Source organism: Martes martes (assembly GCF_963455335.1).
Source record: "Martes martes genome assembly, chromosome: 8".
Lineage (NCBI taxonomy): Eukaryota > Metazoa > Chordata > Mammalia > Carnivora > Mustelidae > Martes > Martes martes.
The window spans coordinates 59,166,372-59,186,105 of NC_137895.1; the positions used below are offsets into that span (position 1 = coordinate 59,166,372).

General features: G+C 37.9%; 1 protein-coding gene across 8 annotated transcripts in view; it reads right to left on the bottom strand.

Annotated features, from left to right (window-relative positions):
* The window catches only part of LMO3 (LIM domain only 3), a gene marked incomplete at its 5' end in the record, with an annotated part of 56,181 nt that overhangs the window by 36,048 nt on the left and 399 nt on the right, over positions 1-19,734 (bottom strand). The window contains 4 exons of one of the 8 annotated variants that reach the window (XM_080810634.1): positions 12,566-12,779; positions 18,047-18,113; positions 18,728-18,829; positions 19,336-19,563. In XM_080810634.1, the coding sequence (XP_080666760.1) occupies positions 12,566-12,771 (206 nt within the window). Of the gene's footprint in view, positions 1-12,565; positions 12,780-15,123; positions 15,200-18,046; positions 18,114-18,315; positions 18,830-19,335; positions 19,564-19,734 lie in introns of those variants that run through there. The other 7 variants (XM_080810636.1, XM_080810633.1, XM_080810637.1 and 4 more) reach the window with 7 other exon arrangements.

Sequence of the window (19,734 nt, forward strand, 5' to 3'; positions counted from 1 at the left end):
ATTAGTTCACGCTTGCAGAGTCCCTTCCTTTCAACAACTACCAAATCTTTCTTTTACAACTCTTTCCCCAGGTATCCATACTTGCCCCCTCGTAGCCACGAGTATGAGTATCACTCCCAAACAACTTTCAATCAAGCTTAAAAAGCTTTTAAGAAAGAACAGTGCTCTCCACATCGGGCGTGTATAAATCCCAGGGACGCTTAAGCAATTTCTATTTCTATTTATTTCTATTTATTGTATATCTTATCCTTTAAAAGAGTTTTTCTAATTGAAAAAGTGTGCAGTGGAGTATTTATGATTTGTAAATATACATTTTAAAGTAAAGGTGTATACTTAAACTTCTTTAGGGATAAAGGTACATAATCAAAAGGCTTAGAGAGCGCTGTGAAAAAGAACCTCAGTAAGAAGGTACTGGCATTCAGCTGTCCTTGCCACATGAGGAAAAAGATGCAAACATCAAGACTATGCAGGAAAACTAAAGCAAGCTGAAATTTTATATATAATTCTTCCCTAGGGGATAGTCAATGTAACGCTTCACAAGGCCATAGAACTTTCTTATGCTAAAACGTGGAGAGCATGGGCAAGTTAGATATTTCAGAAACCTACCATCTCAGGGATGAAGAAAACCACATGTTAGATAACTCCCCCAAAGATTCCTCATTTATGTAAAATATATTATATTTAAAATATATATAATATATAAAATATATTAAAATCCTAATTCAACAAATTCACCGTGAAATATTTTTTTCCCATATGGCTTCAGGTGCACATGGCATTTCAGCATTTCTTCCTCCCTCTTCTTTGTAATTGAAAAGTTGGTAAAAGATCTTAGAACAGTGGTAGCTTTTCATATTCTTGATTACTAATCATTTTTAAACAACATATCTTAATCCATTTCCTTTATCTTCTCCTAATGTTTAATTTTCTAACTATTTTATCTTCAGAACTCAGTGCTATTCTTTCTTCGTAAGAACAGAAACTCGGATTGGAGGGTCCATCAGTGTGTTCACATCTTTCCCTGTTGGTGTTCCCTTGACACTCTCTGACAATTCTACGAATGAGTATATTGTTCCTATTTACAGATGAGTAAACTGAGGCTTGGAGAGGTTAAGTAACTTGCCTAGGAATATACAGCTGGGATGTAGCAGAATAGGGCAGATTTCACATCTGGACTCAGCACCATTATGCTCTCTGACATGTTTAAAATCGAAGGATTAGATCTAATCTCACCTAGTTTGGGAGATGCTAAGGGAATTAAGAAGAACTGGTGTGACTTTTATCCTTTTACAAAGTGACACAGAAAGTAAGAACCAGCAGATGAATGCATCATAATAGCAACAGATAACTAATTTGCCATTAATGATAGTTGGTGGGGGAGGGGCAACACCCAATGTGGTAGAACAATAAGAAATACACAGCAAAATGATTTAAAATACACTGGCTGTGTTAAAAGGAATGCAGAATAAGCTCATGACCAAAAAAACTGAGTTGTGGTTAAAAATGAAAGGCTCTGGGGACCCCTGGGTGGCTCAGTTGGTTAGGCGGCTGCCTTTGGCTCAGGTCATGATCCCAGCGTCCTGGGATCGAGTTCCACATCGGGCTCCTTGCTCAGCAGGGGGCCTGCTTCTCCCTCTGCCTCTGCCTGTGCTCACTCTCTCTGACAAATAAATAAAATCTTAAAAAAAAAAAAAAAATGAAAGGCTCTGTTTCTACCCAGCAGATAAATTCTCGAAGGAAAATAAAAAATATTTTTTCAACTTAAAATCTCCTGAAAACGTATAACTTTTTCTCAGGTCACTACAGAAATCTACCATTGACCAAGAACACAAGCCATTTAGCACCTTTAGCCAAAAAAAGTAGTAATCTCTATTGCAAAGATAATTGCTAGTTTAATAACTACTATTACCAACATTATTTAAATACCAAGCAAATTGCCAGGTCAAGATCAAGCAATTTTTCCTTAAAATCAAACTCAAACTGATGCGCTCTGGTAGGTGAGAATCACAAAATGATTAGGAATACAGGTCATCGGGGCACCTGGGTGGCTCAGTGGGTTAAACCTCTGCCTTTGGCTCAGGTCATGATCTTAGAGTCCTGGGATCGAGCCCCACATTGGGCTCTCTGCTCAGCGGGGAGCCTGCTTCTCTCTCTCTCTGCCTGCCTCTCTGCCTACTTGTGATCTCTCTCTGTCAAATAAATAAATAAAAACTTAAAAAAAAAAAAAAAGGAATACAGGTCATCAACTCAACCAGAACAAGATGGCAGGGACTACAGATGTCCCATCTACCAAAAAAATATGAAGGTTGCTCAAAATTGTAACAAAAACAAGCACTCTGGATGTACAAGATGACAGTAAAATTAAGACTTATAAAGCCATTTGGCTACCTTCTCCTTGCTTTCTGAGAAGTAGGTTTTGGATTTCTTTGTGATGAAATGTATATGGCCTGGCCACTGTTCGAAAACTCACCCATTCATGCCTTGCCTCTTTGTAAGATTTCAAGGCATATTTGTCCATCTTCTCAGTCAATACTCATGATGCATCCTGGTCCATTTTATAAATATAAAAACAGGCTCAAGTACTTTGATTTTTATTTAAAATTTAAAGTTTTTTTTTTCATTTTTTAAAGTAAAGACAGTTTGTACATTAAAATCCCACTCTCACAAAGAGAAATGCATATTCATCTTTTAGTTTTGAAGATGAATCCTTAGCACTTCTTGATGTGAAACTAAAATTAGTGAACTAGGGTTAGGTTAGGAATGGGAAATAGGAGTATAAACAGAACACTTACGTAATAGCTGTCCCATCTCATCAAGAATACGATTAAATAAGTTTTAAGTAACAATAGGACTTTGATGCATTTTCTCTCCATGCTGGATTTGGAAACATTTATGATAATTAAATATATTATTTTAAATATTTTATACTAGAAAATAATTTAATAAGGTTTGGCTTGACTTTTAAAATAATGAACGTAATCACCTGTCAGCCTTGAAAAATCCACCTCTTTGCAATTTTTATTACCCAAGTTTTCAAAAAATATCAATTACATGGATATGTCCTGTAATCAGGACAGAGCTTAACAACACCTTTGGCCTTGGTGTTACACTGATACATGTTGTGTTGGCAGCCTTAGCTCATCAATATGGACATTCCTTTGTATTTCACCTTGAAGTACTACCATGTATACATTGTCCTGATGAGTTCTGTAATCCCAAATGGAACTCAGTCTGGAACAGCCTATCTGAATGTGCTTCACAGCAATTCTCAAACAGAAGTATTATCACTTCCTTCTGGAATATTTAGAAAAGAATAGGGACATCTTGGTCCGTTAACAGCAATAGGGAATACCATAGGACCACCTAATGGTTGTTTCTAACCCTGTCTCTTCTGCTTTTATTCATTCTAACCATACTGACATCGTTGTATGTTCCTCAAACACAACAGAAAAGCTCCCATGGGCAAGGACTTCGTAGGGCTGTTCCCTGTGCCTGGAATATCCTTCATCTACAACCCTATGACTGGCTCCTTCACCTTCTCAGTTCTTTATGCAAGTCACCACCTCAACAAGAACAATGTTGAATGAGAAAATGGGGACCAATGACACTAAGCATTTTACAAGGGGTGTCAACTGTACCTCTGTTGATTGTACTGATATCTGTGATAAGAGAAGAAAACAGTGCAAATTGCATGAAAGTTAACAGAGCTAAGTCTATCTTACCCTGCATCCAAAATATAACTAGAAAGCTCAAAGCTCAGCTTCTGTAATAGGACTACTGGCTTACAAAAGGATTATTACAGAGTCCAATTTTTACATATTATTTATAACCTCTCTTCCTCTAGAATTCTTCTAATCTCTTGAGTATACCTCTTCTCATTCTCTATATTGCTTCCTTGGGACATAACTAGGCTAAACCTCTTTACATATTTTACTTAGTTATTGAACAACAAAAAGTGACTACGTCAGTTGTAGAAAATTTGAAAAACAATTTGCTCTTAAGTTCTTCCCAAATTTCTCCTACTGTCTTTACATAGTAAAATATTAATAACTTTATGTTTATATATTATATAAAATCAATTAGAAGTATAATATTCCACATTCATTATTTATAGGAATGAGGTATTGGCACTCCAATATTTGTTAAGTAACTAAATGGTTTCATTTTTTAAATGTTAGAGGGACAGCAAAGCTTCTAATCACAAACACAAACTACCCACTCAGCAAGGACGCTGCTGTGGAAAGAAGGGATTCTTGTAGCTCAGAAACTTCCCCCAATTTTTTCTAATAAATAGCCACGGAAAATACCAGTTTATGAGTTTTAAGGCAATTGAATAACTTATAATTTCTTTGTATCTCCCAAAGCACAAATGTTCTCTCAGTGGAAAGTCACATGCAATACTTACAGGCTTTAAAATTATGTTCACAGTATAGTTGAACTTCTCACCTGGAACATGCAAATAAACCTGCCCACTGAAACTAAGACTCCTATTTAGTGTTAGAAGTTATAACTGCTTTTTCCATTCACCCCTCTAACATCTTCTCCCATTCATCTAAGCAAAGAAACAGGTACTAATCACTCATCTCACCCAGTCTAATCTGCAGCAATTGGTCAGAATATATTTTTATTGAGTAGTTGATAAATACAAAATAAGTATCATGTTTCCTGCCATAAGTATTCTGAAACCTAACAGCCCCGAATCTGCTATTTGGGGGAAATGCGAGCCATCTATTAAGGGACATCACTTAAGAGATTTTGAAATGCTGTAAAAACAAGCGAACAAAATAATTTCAAAAAGAGTAGGCACCTCTGTTACAATTTTATACTAAAAACATAGCATTGTTCTGAAAGTTTTAGAACATGAGCATAAACTAGCAAGTCCAAAATGTTCTTTTTCCTCTTGAAGTTGCCTGTTGGGATCCCACATCATAAATGAGATGGGAATTTATTTTTTCTCAGTGGTATTTCGATTACTATACAGTGTTCGCATTAGCACATTTTATGAAGTTTCCTTCCCCTTTACTAGTCCTTGTCATATTTGATATTTATGTTTACTAAAGCGGATTTTCTGTTTTTATTAGTAGGATGGGTTTAATGCAGACGATGCTTTACTGCATTAGTAATAACAATTTTGTTTAAATATGGCTTTGTTGTACTCCTCTGCAAATAATCTTTAAATTCCTAAGAGTCTTTTATTTTCCCTGTAGCCCAGTTGGAGAGTTTTTAATATTAAATTGAATCATAACAACACATGCTGGTTAGAGTCTAACTTAATACACACAGCTTAATGTTAATTTTCCAACTTCAAATCAGAGATCTGACTATTCCAAGATGATTATTTATCTCAAGGGTGATTTTGTTTTAAACTAGTGAAGTCCACAGCTAGAGATTTTTGCATCATCAAAAACTGGCACTCTGAAGGAAAAAAAAAAATCGCAGAAGATTTAGAATCTTTACATAAATCAAAACTATCATTGAGGCAAAGAAAGTCTGTCAAGAAGTTATGGTAATAGAAGGAGAAGGCAAAAAGGCACAGGTGACTGATGTGGCTAGTTTGTGAATATAGTAAATATTTTTGATGAATATAATAAAAAGGTATACTCAGGTCCTAATTCCTTTAGAGGAAATTTATCGAGTAATATCAATAATAAGGGGCAAAAACCTTCAACAAACTTTAAAGTAAGAAATAAAAATCTAAATGCACATTCCTTGCTTCACAATGTAAACTTCCACTTCAAAATAAATTTCATATAAATAGCTTGAAAAGGGAAATATATGTTAATCATTAAAACAAGTATGTTATGATGGTAGGAACAGATATAGGACAGACAGTATCCAACTCCATCAGAGCTGAGAAAATCAGAATTCGGCGATAAAAATCGCAAGGGAATATTCTTGGGCATGCCATAGTATTCTAAAACTTGTCTTTCCTCTTAGGATGGTGAACGCCCTTTAAGAATAAGTCAGTGCTATAGTTACGATACTAAGAAATTAGCCGGCATAAGTATCTAATTTTACAAGTTTCAAAGCCTGTTGAATGACGGTGATCTAGTGAAAGTCAGTTATGACAAAAGTTAATGTTCATTCTAAGGTCATAGAGTCCAATATGTATATGTGAAGCTTGCATAGACCTACCTACACCTCTTTAATGCTTAACAAGGGGAAATTCAATGAATCTGTAGGAGTAATCACTTGTATAAGCCAACAAAAAATTAAAATGAAAGAAAAATGCCTTTTTGAGGAAACATGGTTCATGCAAATGCCGTTTAAAAAATACCCGGTCAATTGGATAGAAAGAATACTGCTGCTGTTTTTATTTTTACTTTCCTTGTTTTCAAGATCTTCTCCTGCATTAACAACTCTTATATTGATTGAAGGGAGAGATGTTAGTTAATGTATTTTGGAAGACAGGATGAGGTTGCAGTATATACTTTTGAGTAGTAGAAGACATTCTCATAGAAACAGGAAAGTGTTTTCAAACCAGATGCAAAAAATAAGATTTCAATGCCTCACAGGGTAATGAAGGAAAATATAATGGTTGCTAAAGGTTGGTGCAATTCCTCTTTTAGGTTATATAATTTTTATGTGAGGCAAAAACCTGAACTACCTAATACATTTCTACAATGCATATATTCATCAAAACCATTTACAAAATTACCACTTGCAGCATATTTTTAAAATGAGATTCCTTAATAAATTATGTTTATGCGATCAAAACACAACATTAAAATTTATTATTAGTCACTTAATGGAAGTTAATGGTGAGTTTATAAATGAAGTGCTGGCTTACTTTGATATACTCTAAGAGCAACCAAAAATAGAGATTCTTTCCCAGAGTTCTATGTATTTATAAAGTGCCAAATAAGCAATTTTAGCAATTCTCAAATGTAGTTCTTCCAGATGCATTTAATCCTAAATATACTTGTAGAAACAGAATATTTTTCTGCTAAGTCAGGTATGTCTAACTTATCCATCTTATGTGTAAAAACTATCCTGACTGAAGTATTCCATGCTTTATAAAGAGATTAAAAAAAAAACAGTAAAAATATAGAAACAGCGTGAAGTATTTTCATATTTTCAATTTCATATTTTCAATATACCACTTGATGGAGGTATTTTTGGTGAAAATATCTCATCTATAAAACAAGCCAAAACAAAACTCACAAAACTAAAATAATTCATTATGTTAAATACTCATTTGCTAAAAATGGATGCATTACAGAATAAGGACAGAGAGATATTGTAGATAAATGTATAAATGAGACATTCTATATGTAGATGAAATATTTTGAACATAGATTGTTGCAGAGGAGTTGTTGCTTATAAAGTCCACTGATTTTTCCTAAAATGAAAGGCACTCCCTCAAAGTATTGTACAAAACGAAATGATCACTCCTGATTTGTACTGGTCTTTGAATAGCAGACAGTTTAAAATATTTGAAATAGAATTCTGTAATGCTTTCCTATGATAAAACAAAAAAGTAGACTTAAAATTACAACTCCTTATAAAGCTATAAATAAGGTAACATCATTTACAAGGAATATAACAATATTTTTTAACAGGCCGTGGAGTCTAATATACTCATGCGCTAAAATATTTCATAATACTAAGATTAGGTTATACATTTTAATATAATAAAAATTACAATTATAATGAAGTATTAAGAAAACTCAAAGCTTATAGAAAAAAGTTCATTTGGGAGGAGTTTAATTCAGTGTAAAAGCTTAAATTTTCAGAATTTACAACAATAAAAAGTGATTTTTCAGATAATAATAATGCAGTGATTGTTGGGGAAGTTATTTTCAACTGCCTAGTTTAAAAAGAGGACTATGAAGGGAGAAAAAGAATAAACACTTCATCCAACACAAAAAAAGTAACTATGCAGTGAGTTGTCAGATAAAATAATATAAACAACACATCCGTGCTTACTTTTAAGGTTGTAATTATGTACTAATATAAATTTAACCTTATATAAAAATTGAGAGGCAGCAGATTTGATTAGTGTGAAATAGAGTTATAGCCAGATTAATACTCTATGTAGCATTTAATTTTAATTTTCTATTTGAAAGTTATTATATTATTATATTAAAGCATGTAAAATTTGTAGTCAGCATAACAGTTTCAAATCCTTTTTCTTAATTGACAACGATGGTGACACAGGAAGCATTGTTCTCTCCTGGCAGTTTCATTTTAAACAAATCATTCTCAGATCTAAAAATAGCAAATTACATTAAGTTTTATATAAGGCATTTTCAGCTTCTCCTATAGGAAGAGCTATAGAAGCAGTTTCCAAGCCATACATCACAGCAAACGGCTTTGAATACATTCTCTGCGAAGACCCCATTCAGAGATACAAGCTCCAGGCTATAGTGACTTGATGCTTAAAATATGCAAGAAGTTTAAGGTTTAACAAAACAACAAGCAAGAATTGCCCAAACTCTTGAGCGGTAAATTCTGATATTCTTTACTGCCTCCAAGTTGAAAAGTCAAGTAGTTTGTTATTTCTCCCGGTTCTGACTTCTTAACACTTGCCATGACATTTTAATTCTAAAACTCCGATTACACATTAACTACTTTTTTCATATTTTCCAAAATGAAATAAGGATGATAGCAACGAATAGAGTCCTGTAAACATCATTACTAAATCCGCTGTATTTACACAATAATTTTTAACCTACTTTGGGCATTCTATTAGTTGTAAGCTCTAGTCCAAGGTGTAAATAAAGATGCTTCCCTGTCTAATTTGTCATAAGTTCAACTTTAAATATAAAAAGTTACAAATGTTTTGGATACATTTTTTAACATACACATTTCTAGGTCTTGGCGTATAAATATTGATGGGCTAATTGGCTTTATAGTTTAAGGCAGAAAGTATGTTAACAGAGGAAGTTTTGAAAGTCAATCCTTCTCAAGAGAATTGAGTTGGGGGAAATTGGAGGGGGAGACAAACCATGAGAGACTGTGGACTCTGAGAAACAAACTGAGGATTTTGGGGGGAGTGGGGGGTAGGGGGAGTCTGGTGGTGGGTATTATGGAGGGCACATATTGCATGGAGCACTGGGTGTGGTGCATAAACAATGAATTTTGGAACACTGAGAAAAATAAAATTAAATTTTAAAAAAAGTCAATCCTCCTGTTTCTTTATCTAATGCATTTCTGAAGGCAGAGAACAATCCTACAAACTGGTAAATTCTCTCTCATCAGATATGTGCATTGTAGATCCTACAGAAAAATAAAAGATATTATACCAGACCCGTTATGGAAAATGAATTGTTAAGATCTGGAATTCAGTACATAAATGGTAAAATCATCTTTCTTTTTCTTAAATATAGCTAATGGTGCCATAAAGAAGGAAAAAAAAATTGAGAGAAATCATCTTTACCATAATAATCATTTCTATAACTCTAAGAAAATATCTTATGATTTAAATTCTTATATTTATTATTCAAAGAACTTGAGAAAAATGTCATCACTATCACTACTCAAAGTAATACAAAATGTGGTAACTTCAGGACTCATTGTTCAGCACTAGAAGCATTTTTTGTCCTCTTTTTTGAAAGGAGAAGTTAATTAGGAAGTTAAATACAGTTGGCAAAAATATTTCACTCTTCTCTAGATATGAAAAAGTTTTCTGGCCCAAGATAATACCTATAGTCACTACTTTACCAGTAGAGATGAAACTAGTTTTTTCTTTATCATTTTCCATATTCTTATTTGCTGATACCTACTGATTTAGACAGAGAAATAAAACCTATAAGGTATTTATGGCTTGTTTGGTACTTTAAAGAAATTACACACTATCCAAACACCCAAAACAAAACAAAACCACTTCTGAATAGGATTTAAATGGTTAAGCATCGACTGTGCAAAATACAAAAAGGAAATGTGAACTAAGGGAAATGAAAAAAAAAATTTAAAGCTTAAAAGACAGCCACGGAATGTTACTTGTTCACCAATTACAATACAATACAGATTTTGTGTAACTAATAAACAATTAGACAGTAACTATTTTACGTACACCTTTATTTTTCTCAATTTCATCTATTACCTAAAATTATGTCTCTTACACAGCAGGCATCCAATAAACATTTTTAAATGACTATACCATTCAAAGAAATTAATTTATAAATAAAGTTTGCCTAATTGTATTTGTCTGACATACAGAATTAGACTATTAAATTTCCAGTAAGAGACACGCTGCTGAACATCGACACAATTTCACTGAGATACACACTTCTTACCTAAAACTATATACGACATCTGCAGCATGATCTACAACACTTAACAAAGTGTTTTATACACATTCCAATCCCCCATTTCACCTCTACAATTTTTAAGTATTGATGAATTACTCCCTGCCAAAGAAGTCACATTATATACAACAAACCTTCAGTTTAAATAAGGAATAAGCTTGCTGTTAACAACTTAGTTTGAAATGTTAACAATCCTTAGGTTGTTAACATAACAACTGGCCATTAATGTGGTAATGACCAATTTAAGAGGAAATTATACTCTGAGAAATGAATATATTGGCAGTCAGGACCAGGGTTTTGATTTGAAAGGGTATGATTTTTTTTTTTTTTAACAAGTTAACAAACATTAGAAGCTTGAGCCTAAGGGAAATTAACTAAGTTATGTCACGAAAAAACATCTTTCCTTTGGATTTCTCTTAGCATTTCTGATATGGAGACTACTTTGATAAATTGTTTTCAACAAAACACTTACTTGGACTATCAAATGGCAGTTTAACATCATATTTTTATTACCGTAAAGAAGAATAACACAAAAAAAGTCCCAGGTTTCTTTCTGTGCTTACTACTATACTCACAACTGCAAGAAACAGTTTAACTCACGATACAGGTTGCTCACTGGCAAAGTATAAATTTTTAAAATCCGGCTATGTCAACATGCTTTCCTTAAATCTTACTTAATTTTAATCTTTATTGCTTATTAGAACACCTTAATCTCGCCCAGACTATATAAGCTCCTTGTTTTGGAATCGCTGTTACATAAATCCACTTGACACACTGCAGTTGTAAACAAATGTAAAAGTAAAAAAAAAAAAAAAAAAAAAAGAGTCAAAAAGCCATGACTATTGGTTAGTGAAGATAAAGCAAAACTAGGAAGCACTGTTAAATCACTGAAAGCAAATGCAAACGCTTTATGTGGAAATGAGGCTCTAATTCACAGTGAGAAGAGGAAAAAATTTTTTATTTCAAAGAAAAAGTTCAAAGGCTGAAGTTCTAAGAGAATTCACGGAATAAGTTAATTCTGATTAGTTGTGCTGCCACAACAAGGGAAATCCTGGCTATAGAGTCACTTCCCATGGTTGGCACCTGCGTGTATTTTGTGCCCTTGGAACACAGAGGACTAGTAACAAGTGGTCATATATTAGCCAGGAGGCTGTCAGAGGAGGCAGTCGTTGGAGGCGGAAAGAGAAGAATCTGATCAACAGTACTGGATTCACCCTTTTAAACTACCTCTAACCAAATGATAGGTATTTCTAGATAAAGACTAAATCAAACCAAGAAATAACGGAATCATATACAGGGAAGCACCAGGTTCCCTAGAAAACACTTCTCCAAATAACCAAGATGGTTAAGGAGCTACAGCTGATTGATAAATTTTGTGTCATAAAGGAAAAAAATTTCAAAATAAATCGCTTAATGTCAGGCTAGAAAAATGATTAATTGTATCAAATATGAAAACCCAAATGATGTCATATATCATTTCTCTAATTTGATAGGTCCTACTTTATTAATATATGTAATTTGCAGCTGATTCAAGACACAAAGTTCCCTGAAAAGCAAAATAATTTTTCTTAAACAGAAGTTCATGTGTTGAGTGGGAAACAAGTCTAGTGGGCTTCACGGTTTTTTAAGCAAGAGCATAGGAATTGTCCTCAAACTGCCCAGATGTTTACAGTTTGGAGAGTGGCTATCATCTCCCCATAATGATGGAGATCTTTACTGTGTTAATTTCCCTAACACTACTGGCAAGTCTGCGGCTGTTAATGCTCAGTGATATCTTTGCGATGACCACCTGGAATGCCATGGAGAGTGGGGGGGATGTACTCACACTTGGGGATAGTTCTCAAAAACTGTATAATAAACATGCTAATAAACGGCAGCTACTTTCAACTGCCTTTCCTTGGCAAATCAGAAAGATCAGAAGACAGCTCAATAATTCTAGGGTCAAGCTAAGCCTACTTTGTCGGTGGGGGCGTAATACAACACTTACACGCTGATTTCTAACAAATACATCCTTGCCATGAGCTGGTGGTTTCCTCCTGGGTGGTGGAATCACCTATTTCTAAATGTGAGCCTCCGGGCAGGCCAAATGGAAACACTTCAGATAGGAGGCTTTCTTGGCCGTTCCTTAAGCAAGAATTTGCATATGAGGCACCTGGCAATATTCTGACAGGTGAACATCTTTCAGGAATGTAAGCTGGTAGTAAGGAAATGAAACAACAACAACAAAAAAACAAAAAACAAAAAACAAAACACTTACAAAAGTATTTTTAAAAGGAATCCAGTCATCACTGGTGTGCAAGGATAATTCCTACCTCAGGTAGTCTCTGCGACAAAGGATAAGATTAGCTTTAGTGTACAGGGTGGAGCCCACCTCTCCCAAGCGACAGTCACAGCAGGCACACTTCAAGCAGTCTTCATGCCAGTATTTGTCCAGGGCCTTTAGAAGATACCGGTCCTTGATCTTTCGGTTGCAGCCAGCACAACCTTTCGGCTTGGTGTCTGGCTGGACTGAGAGCATTTGTATACCTAAAGGAAGAGACAAAAGCAAAAAAAAAAAAAAAAAGAGCTGGGACTACAAGAAAGAAGCCGAAGATGTCGAAGGACCTCACCCAAGTTGAATGTTTCATCCTGTGTTTCTGGAGGAGCGGTAGACTTTCTTCAGTAGGGGCATACCAAAACCACACAGAATTTCGGAAACAAAAGGCTCAAACATTGTGAAGTCCTTGTCAAACCGTTTAGAAGGTCACACATACAAAGTGCTGAAAATAACACACTCATGTTGTATAGAGTGAGTTGGCACAGGATACACCAAGTTAAGCAACACTAGATAATTTGGTGGTGTCCCTCATTCTCCACATAGGGGGTTCCTTTGGGAAGAAAACGTGAGTGAATGGCTAACAATCTTAAAGAAAGCTATTTAACAAACTAGTCCGTGCACAGTCTATAAGAGTCAAGAACGAGTTTTTCTTTATTGCTCAGATATGCACTTGCTGTGTGCTTGCTGGTGGAAGAGAGGGCACCTTCTGGGATTACGCTAACCTGACTTTAGCAGTGGGGATGTTTATAGCTAAACACACAGCACAGTCATCCAAAAAGCTCACCAGTACTATGTTGCTTGTTGGCATCCAAATACTTCCTTCTGTGCTCTTGATATTTCAAAATCATTCCTTACATTAAAATTTCAAAAATGAATTTATACTCACAAAAACATCAATCAGTGCCTCTGTTAATGGCAGCTTCCCTCACTGTATACTACAGGCTTTGATATAAAACTAAAGTACAAGATTAATTTATTACCATAAACACACACTTATTTATTTTATAAGGGAAAGAAAAAACAACAGAAGGTAAAATCTAAATATATATAAACTACATAAACATACGTACATAAATATATTATATGCATATATCTCTAGTGCACTAGACATAGGGTGTTTATGTATTTTAGACATCTATCTCCATCATAAATAAGGAGTCTAGCTGGGTTCTGTAGGTTTTACAACTTGGCTGAAATTTTTTCAGTGAAAGTCTATTCCCCTTTGAGTTTCTTCTTCTTTCCCAGGTGTCAAACACCCAGCTTAAAAAAAAAAAAAAGAAAAGAAAAAAAAGGCTGGGCCAACTATTCACAACTTCGTATTTATCAAATAACCCATTCTAAGCACTATAAAATACTGTAGACATCACCGATTGCTAACTCCCTCATTTTACCAATTGTGACGCAGGGGCCTAAGAAAGTTTAAGGACTTGCTCAAAACAGAACGACAGTCAAGTACTAGATCTGGTGGTCTTCTTACAGTCCAGAGGTCCTGTTCCTATAGGATGCTTCCTCTCCTAGGCAGAAAGTTTGAAACTACACAAAACACCAAATGTGGATGCACTTAAAACAGTTTCAAGAAAAGAAATGCCAAGCTAAGATCTTAGAGTCTTCCCCTACTCCAAAGGAGCTAACCTTCCTTTAGTTTCCTCTGATGCCCTCTGATGAAGGCTTCATGTCCATTACCTTCACAATCTTTTTTTTTTTCTTTTTAAAATCACACTGATAAGAGACACCCAGGCACCGTACCCTCAGAGCCGAATAACTTTTCTTGCTACAAATAATACATGGGTTGCACAGAATACCGTTATGATGCTGAACTTCCATCAGAAAAGAACTTCTCTGGCAGAGGAATGGAAGAGGGCATGGCGGGGAAGAAAGCAGGGTGGCTGTTCTTCCTGCATGACACGCACAGCCGTGGTAGTCGGAGCTGCAGACGAGCAGCTGGATTTGTACGGAAGAGCAGGTGGTGTTCCTCTAGCCTGCTTTCTGTTCCTTTTCTTTGAAGGAGCTGAGGGTCTAGCGTAGATTAATCATAACCCTTGATAGTTCTGCTAAATCTCACTCTCCAGAACTTCTAACAAATGAAGTTTCTTTGATCAGAACTAGTTACCGTCTTCCAGCAAGGTTCCACAAGGAATAAATCCCATTAATTACAGTACAGAACATACCCAAGTGCCTCTTAACCATATACCTGGGGGGAGGGGGCAATTTTGATTTACGGAATGACATTCTGTATTTCGCTGTTGAAGACATCAAGAGATATGAGTGGCTATTCTAATTAGCCAATTTCTAAGGCTATTATTTTTTCCCATCACAAAGCCGACAAATTTTAAAATCCTTTATAGTTGTAGCTCAGCTCTATTTCCCTCAGTTGAGTTACTACCATCAAGCGTAGAAGGTCAGCTATCTTTATTCAAAATACTTTGCAACCAAGACAGGGAATACCAACATTTGGCACAAGTAACACTACCCTGCTTGTCTTCACAAAATGTTTTTGTTGTGTTGACATTTTCATTTACCACTCAGAGGCCAATTAATATTGGAAACTCTTACTTTCTGTTTGGCCTTGGGCTTGAAGGAGTTTGGTATTTTGCATGCCATCCTGGTGCCTTCTTTTAGAGAATATCATCACACTGCTCTTGGAGAGGAAATCTTTTCAGTAGGATGCAAGTTAACAGTTGTAGAAAAAGAACTATTTAGTGGGTGCCGCATTGCCATGTACCTAGAAGGCACAAAGCCTTAGCAGCAGCCCCCCCCCCCCCGCCCCCGCAACCGCCACCGTCCAGAGGAGCACGACTGGGTAGAGTTATGCGTTCGGAGCGGAGAAACATTTCACAAGTTGCTCATAGCACATCAGGACTCATAACTAGTTTTAGATTGGCATGTAAATTGTTCTGAGGGAAATTCTTATTGCCTCTGAGACCCTGCCATTCTGAGTTATTTGACAGTTTAAGGGAAATCATAATTAAAAAAAAGACATAAATAATAGCCTGTGCAGTGTGGTGTGCAGAAATAAGTAGAACCATTTCATTTAAACTCTGGTGAGCTTTTAATTGCCTGGATTGCATTGTGAGGCGGCCTAACGGTTGATTGCCTCCATTATGTTCCCTTGTTCTGTGCCATTCATCCGCACAGTCTCAGCTTCAGTAGCTAACACAACAAAGTAACCACAACTCCACAACACACAGGGGCTTAAAAAAAAAAATCATAATCAAAGATTTGCAGCACTTAGACACAGTCTTTTATATTTTTGGACTAACTACACATAGTGAATGGAAAACATTTTGTCCCTGTCGGAAGATTCACAGAGAACAATTTGGGAGAAGGAACAGGAAGAGGGAATACATAAAGGGGGTTGGCAGGGATGAGGTGCCTTAGGAAGATGCTAAAATGGGAATGCAGGTTCTGCAGCTGGGAGCAGTGACACAGATTAAAAGAATTTGGCCAACGTGGCCATTCGATTGCCAAGAGGTACCAAACAAAAGATTTTCTCTCCTCCTGCCCATCTTCATCCTCTCCCCAACCCCCAGACCCGACTGGAGAACTGGATTGGGCCTAAAAGCTTGTTTCTCTCTGTTCACTGGCCCAGAGCATCCCTACAAGCTGCAGCCCCCTAAGGGACAACAATGCAAATAGATGTCCCCAGATCTCAGGCACTGGAGCTGCTTAACTCTGTTCTGCCCCTTCAACTCCCAACCCCCTCCCCATCCTTCCACCACCCCCTCCCCTTTTTGAGCAATGGAGCTGGGAACCAATTTGATTCCCTTTTTCTCCAATGCAGCTGCAAGGCTCAGAGATACTGACATTTTTCCACTCTTATCAGTTTAATTACAGTTACCATGGCAGCAAAGTGCTAGTGCTTGGCAAAGGCCAACAAGAGATTTGCAAGACTGAGTTCAATTTTGATGCAGCTCACATGCAAAAAAAAAAAAAAAAAATAATAATAATAATAAAAATAATAATAATAATAATAATAAAATAAGAAACATACATACACTCTAACAAAGAATCCCTTGTGGAGTTTATGCTCTAGCCTTTTGTGGTTGTGTCTTTGCAGCCACACAGGGCTGATTTGCAAAGAATGTAGCAGTATTTGTTGCACCTAGCAAGATTAATTGGTTTAAGCAGCAGTCTTTCAAAGCAGTTACAACAATAATATTTCAGATCTTTTAAAAAGACACAAAAGCAGAAGAGCAAGAAAGCTTGTGAGCAGCCAAGAGTGCTGAGCGCCCGGCAAACTGCATCTATGATAGATTGTAACCTTACCAAAACTTTTCTCCTTTTTCTGCATGAGTTGACTTAGGCGTGCCTGAGTTGCAGCAGCTTCGCATTGAGCACCAAGCCCAAGGTAGAAGTGGAAGGGGGTCTCCTGGATTTAGCTCAAGTGTGGACCTGGTGCGCAGCCTACACCGCCGAGGACCGACTATTGTGAAGCCACTTTGGGAGCGGGTCGGAGTGGCGGCAGGGGGTGGGGGAAGGGACGAGGGCGGCCAGGGGAGACAGAGCGCACACACAGAGCCCCTCGCAGTGTGGCAGTGTGCAAAATGATGGCGAATGACAAAGCCACATGCTTCCCTAACTCTGCCCGTAATCCTAAAATCCCAGCGGCCCCTTTTAGCTTCGTGGTAACAAATGGATTTGATTAAACTGTCACATGCAGCGTTAGCATAGCATATCATGTTCAATATGAAAAAGATCATAAATCTGACTTGTATTTCATAACAGCAATCTGGGTAGCCCCCGTAAAAATGTGCTGCATCAGTCTGAATCTCAACCTCGTAGGACATAGGCACCTTCCTCCACGGAACCTCTCTCTTGTGGCCACTTCTCCCCACCCCGCCCCTCCCCGACCCCGCGACCCCCCACGAAAATAGTCACTTTTCCAGCTCGCAGGAACAACATTTTCTTATTATGGAAAAGTGGGGGAGAGGCAGAGTGTCCACATGAACCCAAAGATTGCAATTCCAACTCTTGGGGGAGGGGGGCTGTGAATTCCAGCAAGTACAAGGAGTGGGTCCGGAACCCACCTAAGCGCTGAATCCCCTTTCAACGGGCCAGGCCAGAGGGAGCCTCTCCTAATTCCAAACTCTGCCTGCCCCTCTCTTCCCGGCAGTCAGGGGTGTGGAAATGCTGCGGCTCATCCTGAACTTTGACTATTATCCACTCGAGTCGTACTTGAGACATTCCGCGCCGCAGCCGCTCTCCCTCCTTCCATCAACATCTTCCGCCTGCATTTATTTCATGTCTCATCATAAAAATAATGAAGCCTCACATGATTTAAACAAAACCGTCTCAGCAGAGCTGCAGCCCGAGTGAAAGTTGCAGTGCGGAGCTGGGCTGCAGCTCCAGTTTATGCCTCATTAGGAGAGGCTGGGGAAGAAAAAAAATACCCACATCCGCACACGCACGCGCGCACCCGCAGACACACACACACCACAAATAAGCCGACGCGTGTGTACACAGTTGCTGCACTTACCTTCTCAATTAAGCGATACAGGGGGAGGCCGTTCAGAAAGCACAGTGGCTGCTTTGTAGTGCTTCTCCTTGGGAAAGGTCAAAAAGAAGCATTGTTTGAAAAAAAAAAAAAGAGGGGGAGGGAAATCTCTATTTTTTAAGTTTAAAATAATGAGGTCCTCAAGGATCCGCCAAGTAATGGTGTTGACCGCATCTGAGCCACAGGTGTCCTCCTTTTAGGCAACTGCAGTCCGAGGCTGTCTCTCTCCGTCCTGGCTCAAAACAACTTACCCCAGCAGCACGCGAGGAGCCGAGCTGAAGGAAGCACCGGCTCTCAGCTGCAAAATACAATCCCTTCCCAGCCAGACATAATACAGCCAAAGAAAAGGTCACTCAGTTATTACTGAGCCGGCGGAGCCCAGGCAGCGCTTGTCAAGACCACAGAGAAGCAGCTCCCTTCCGATTTAAGACTATTTACCTCTCGCCCCCACCCCTCCCCTCTTCTCTCTTTTTCCTTCTCTCCCTCCCTCTCCGCTCGCTGGCTCGCTCTCGTGTGCCTGTTCTGCAGCTCAGTCAAGTACAGCCGCCCTCGGAAAGTGCAAAGCAGCCACGAGACAGATCGGGCTTTGTTGCTAATTTCCCAGGGTGAAAATTTACAAGCCTGCGAGTGCAGTCAGCACAGCCACGCGCATATGCTACTCACAAACGCTGGGGATGACCCCGCGCACAAAAAGTGACCTCTGCAGGAGCCGACTGGAGAAGACCCTACCTCCAGGACCCGTCCAAAAGAAGTCCTGCCAAAGAGCTGGGGAGGAAAAGGATCGGATTCCTAAAATAACCAGGGCATTTTGGAATAGGTGGCCACATTTACAACAAACTGTCTTCCAAAGCCATTTCAGAAGCTACCAATTATGGAAATTAAAATAAAGCAAGAGAATCAAACTGCTACTAGAACACACTGGAAAAACACACAACCCTCCTCTTTAAGAAATATCGGTGGGGGGGGGCAGGGGGGAGGGGGGCAGCAGTTGCCCCGTGTCTGACTTCCATTAATGAACTCTCAAAAGTCGCTGCTCAGCAAGGCAGTTATGCCACACAAGCTGGGTGCAGAGCAAGGGCACACTCCCCTTCCTCCCTCCTCCAGTGGAGCAAGAACCAAACTGTGAACTTGTTTCCCATTAACCATCACTGAACCCCCTCCCATCCCCACCGATACACTTCTTGCAATTACTTGAATTCCTTAAAATTTAAAGTCCACGCGCTAGAATGAAAAACACCCAAGAGCACAAGAAACATGCTTCCCCAACTAACTTGATCAGAGCCATGGAGTTTCTTCACCATTTCCGCCCTCTATTCCTAGGCTTCTTTTAGAGGCCTTGACAGGGTGGTGGTGGTGGTGGTGGTTTTTTAAATTGGTTCTGTTCTCCCCAATCTCTGCTCCTCTTAACTTTACATCTATAAAGGCTACTGGTAGCTTTTTAAAATATTTTAGTTTTTCTCTAAGTTTTCAAAGTTCAAAGTCATCCTCTCCTTTTGGCTATTTATCATAGCATCCCACCAGATTTTATAAAGCCCTGTCAAAGGTCAAGTTTAAAAATAGTCCAAATTTGAGTGACACTGGCTGAAATGTCTTAAGGGCCAAGAAAGAGTCAGCTGTTGAACTCCAAAAAACTTTTATTCTTCTCAGCACCATCAGTTTTAATGTAGTTC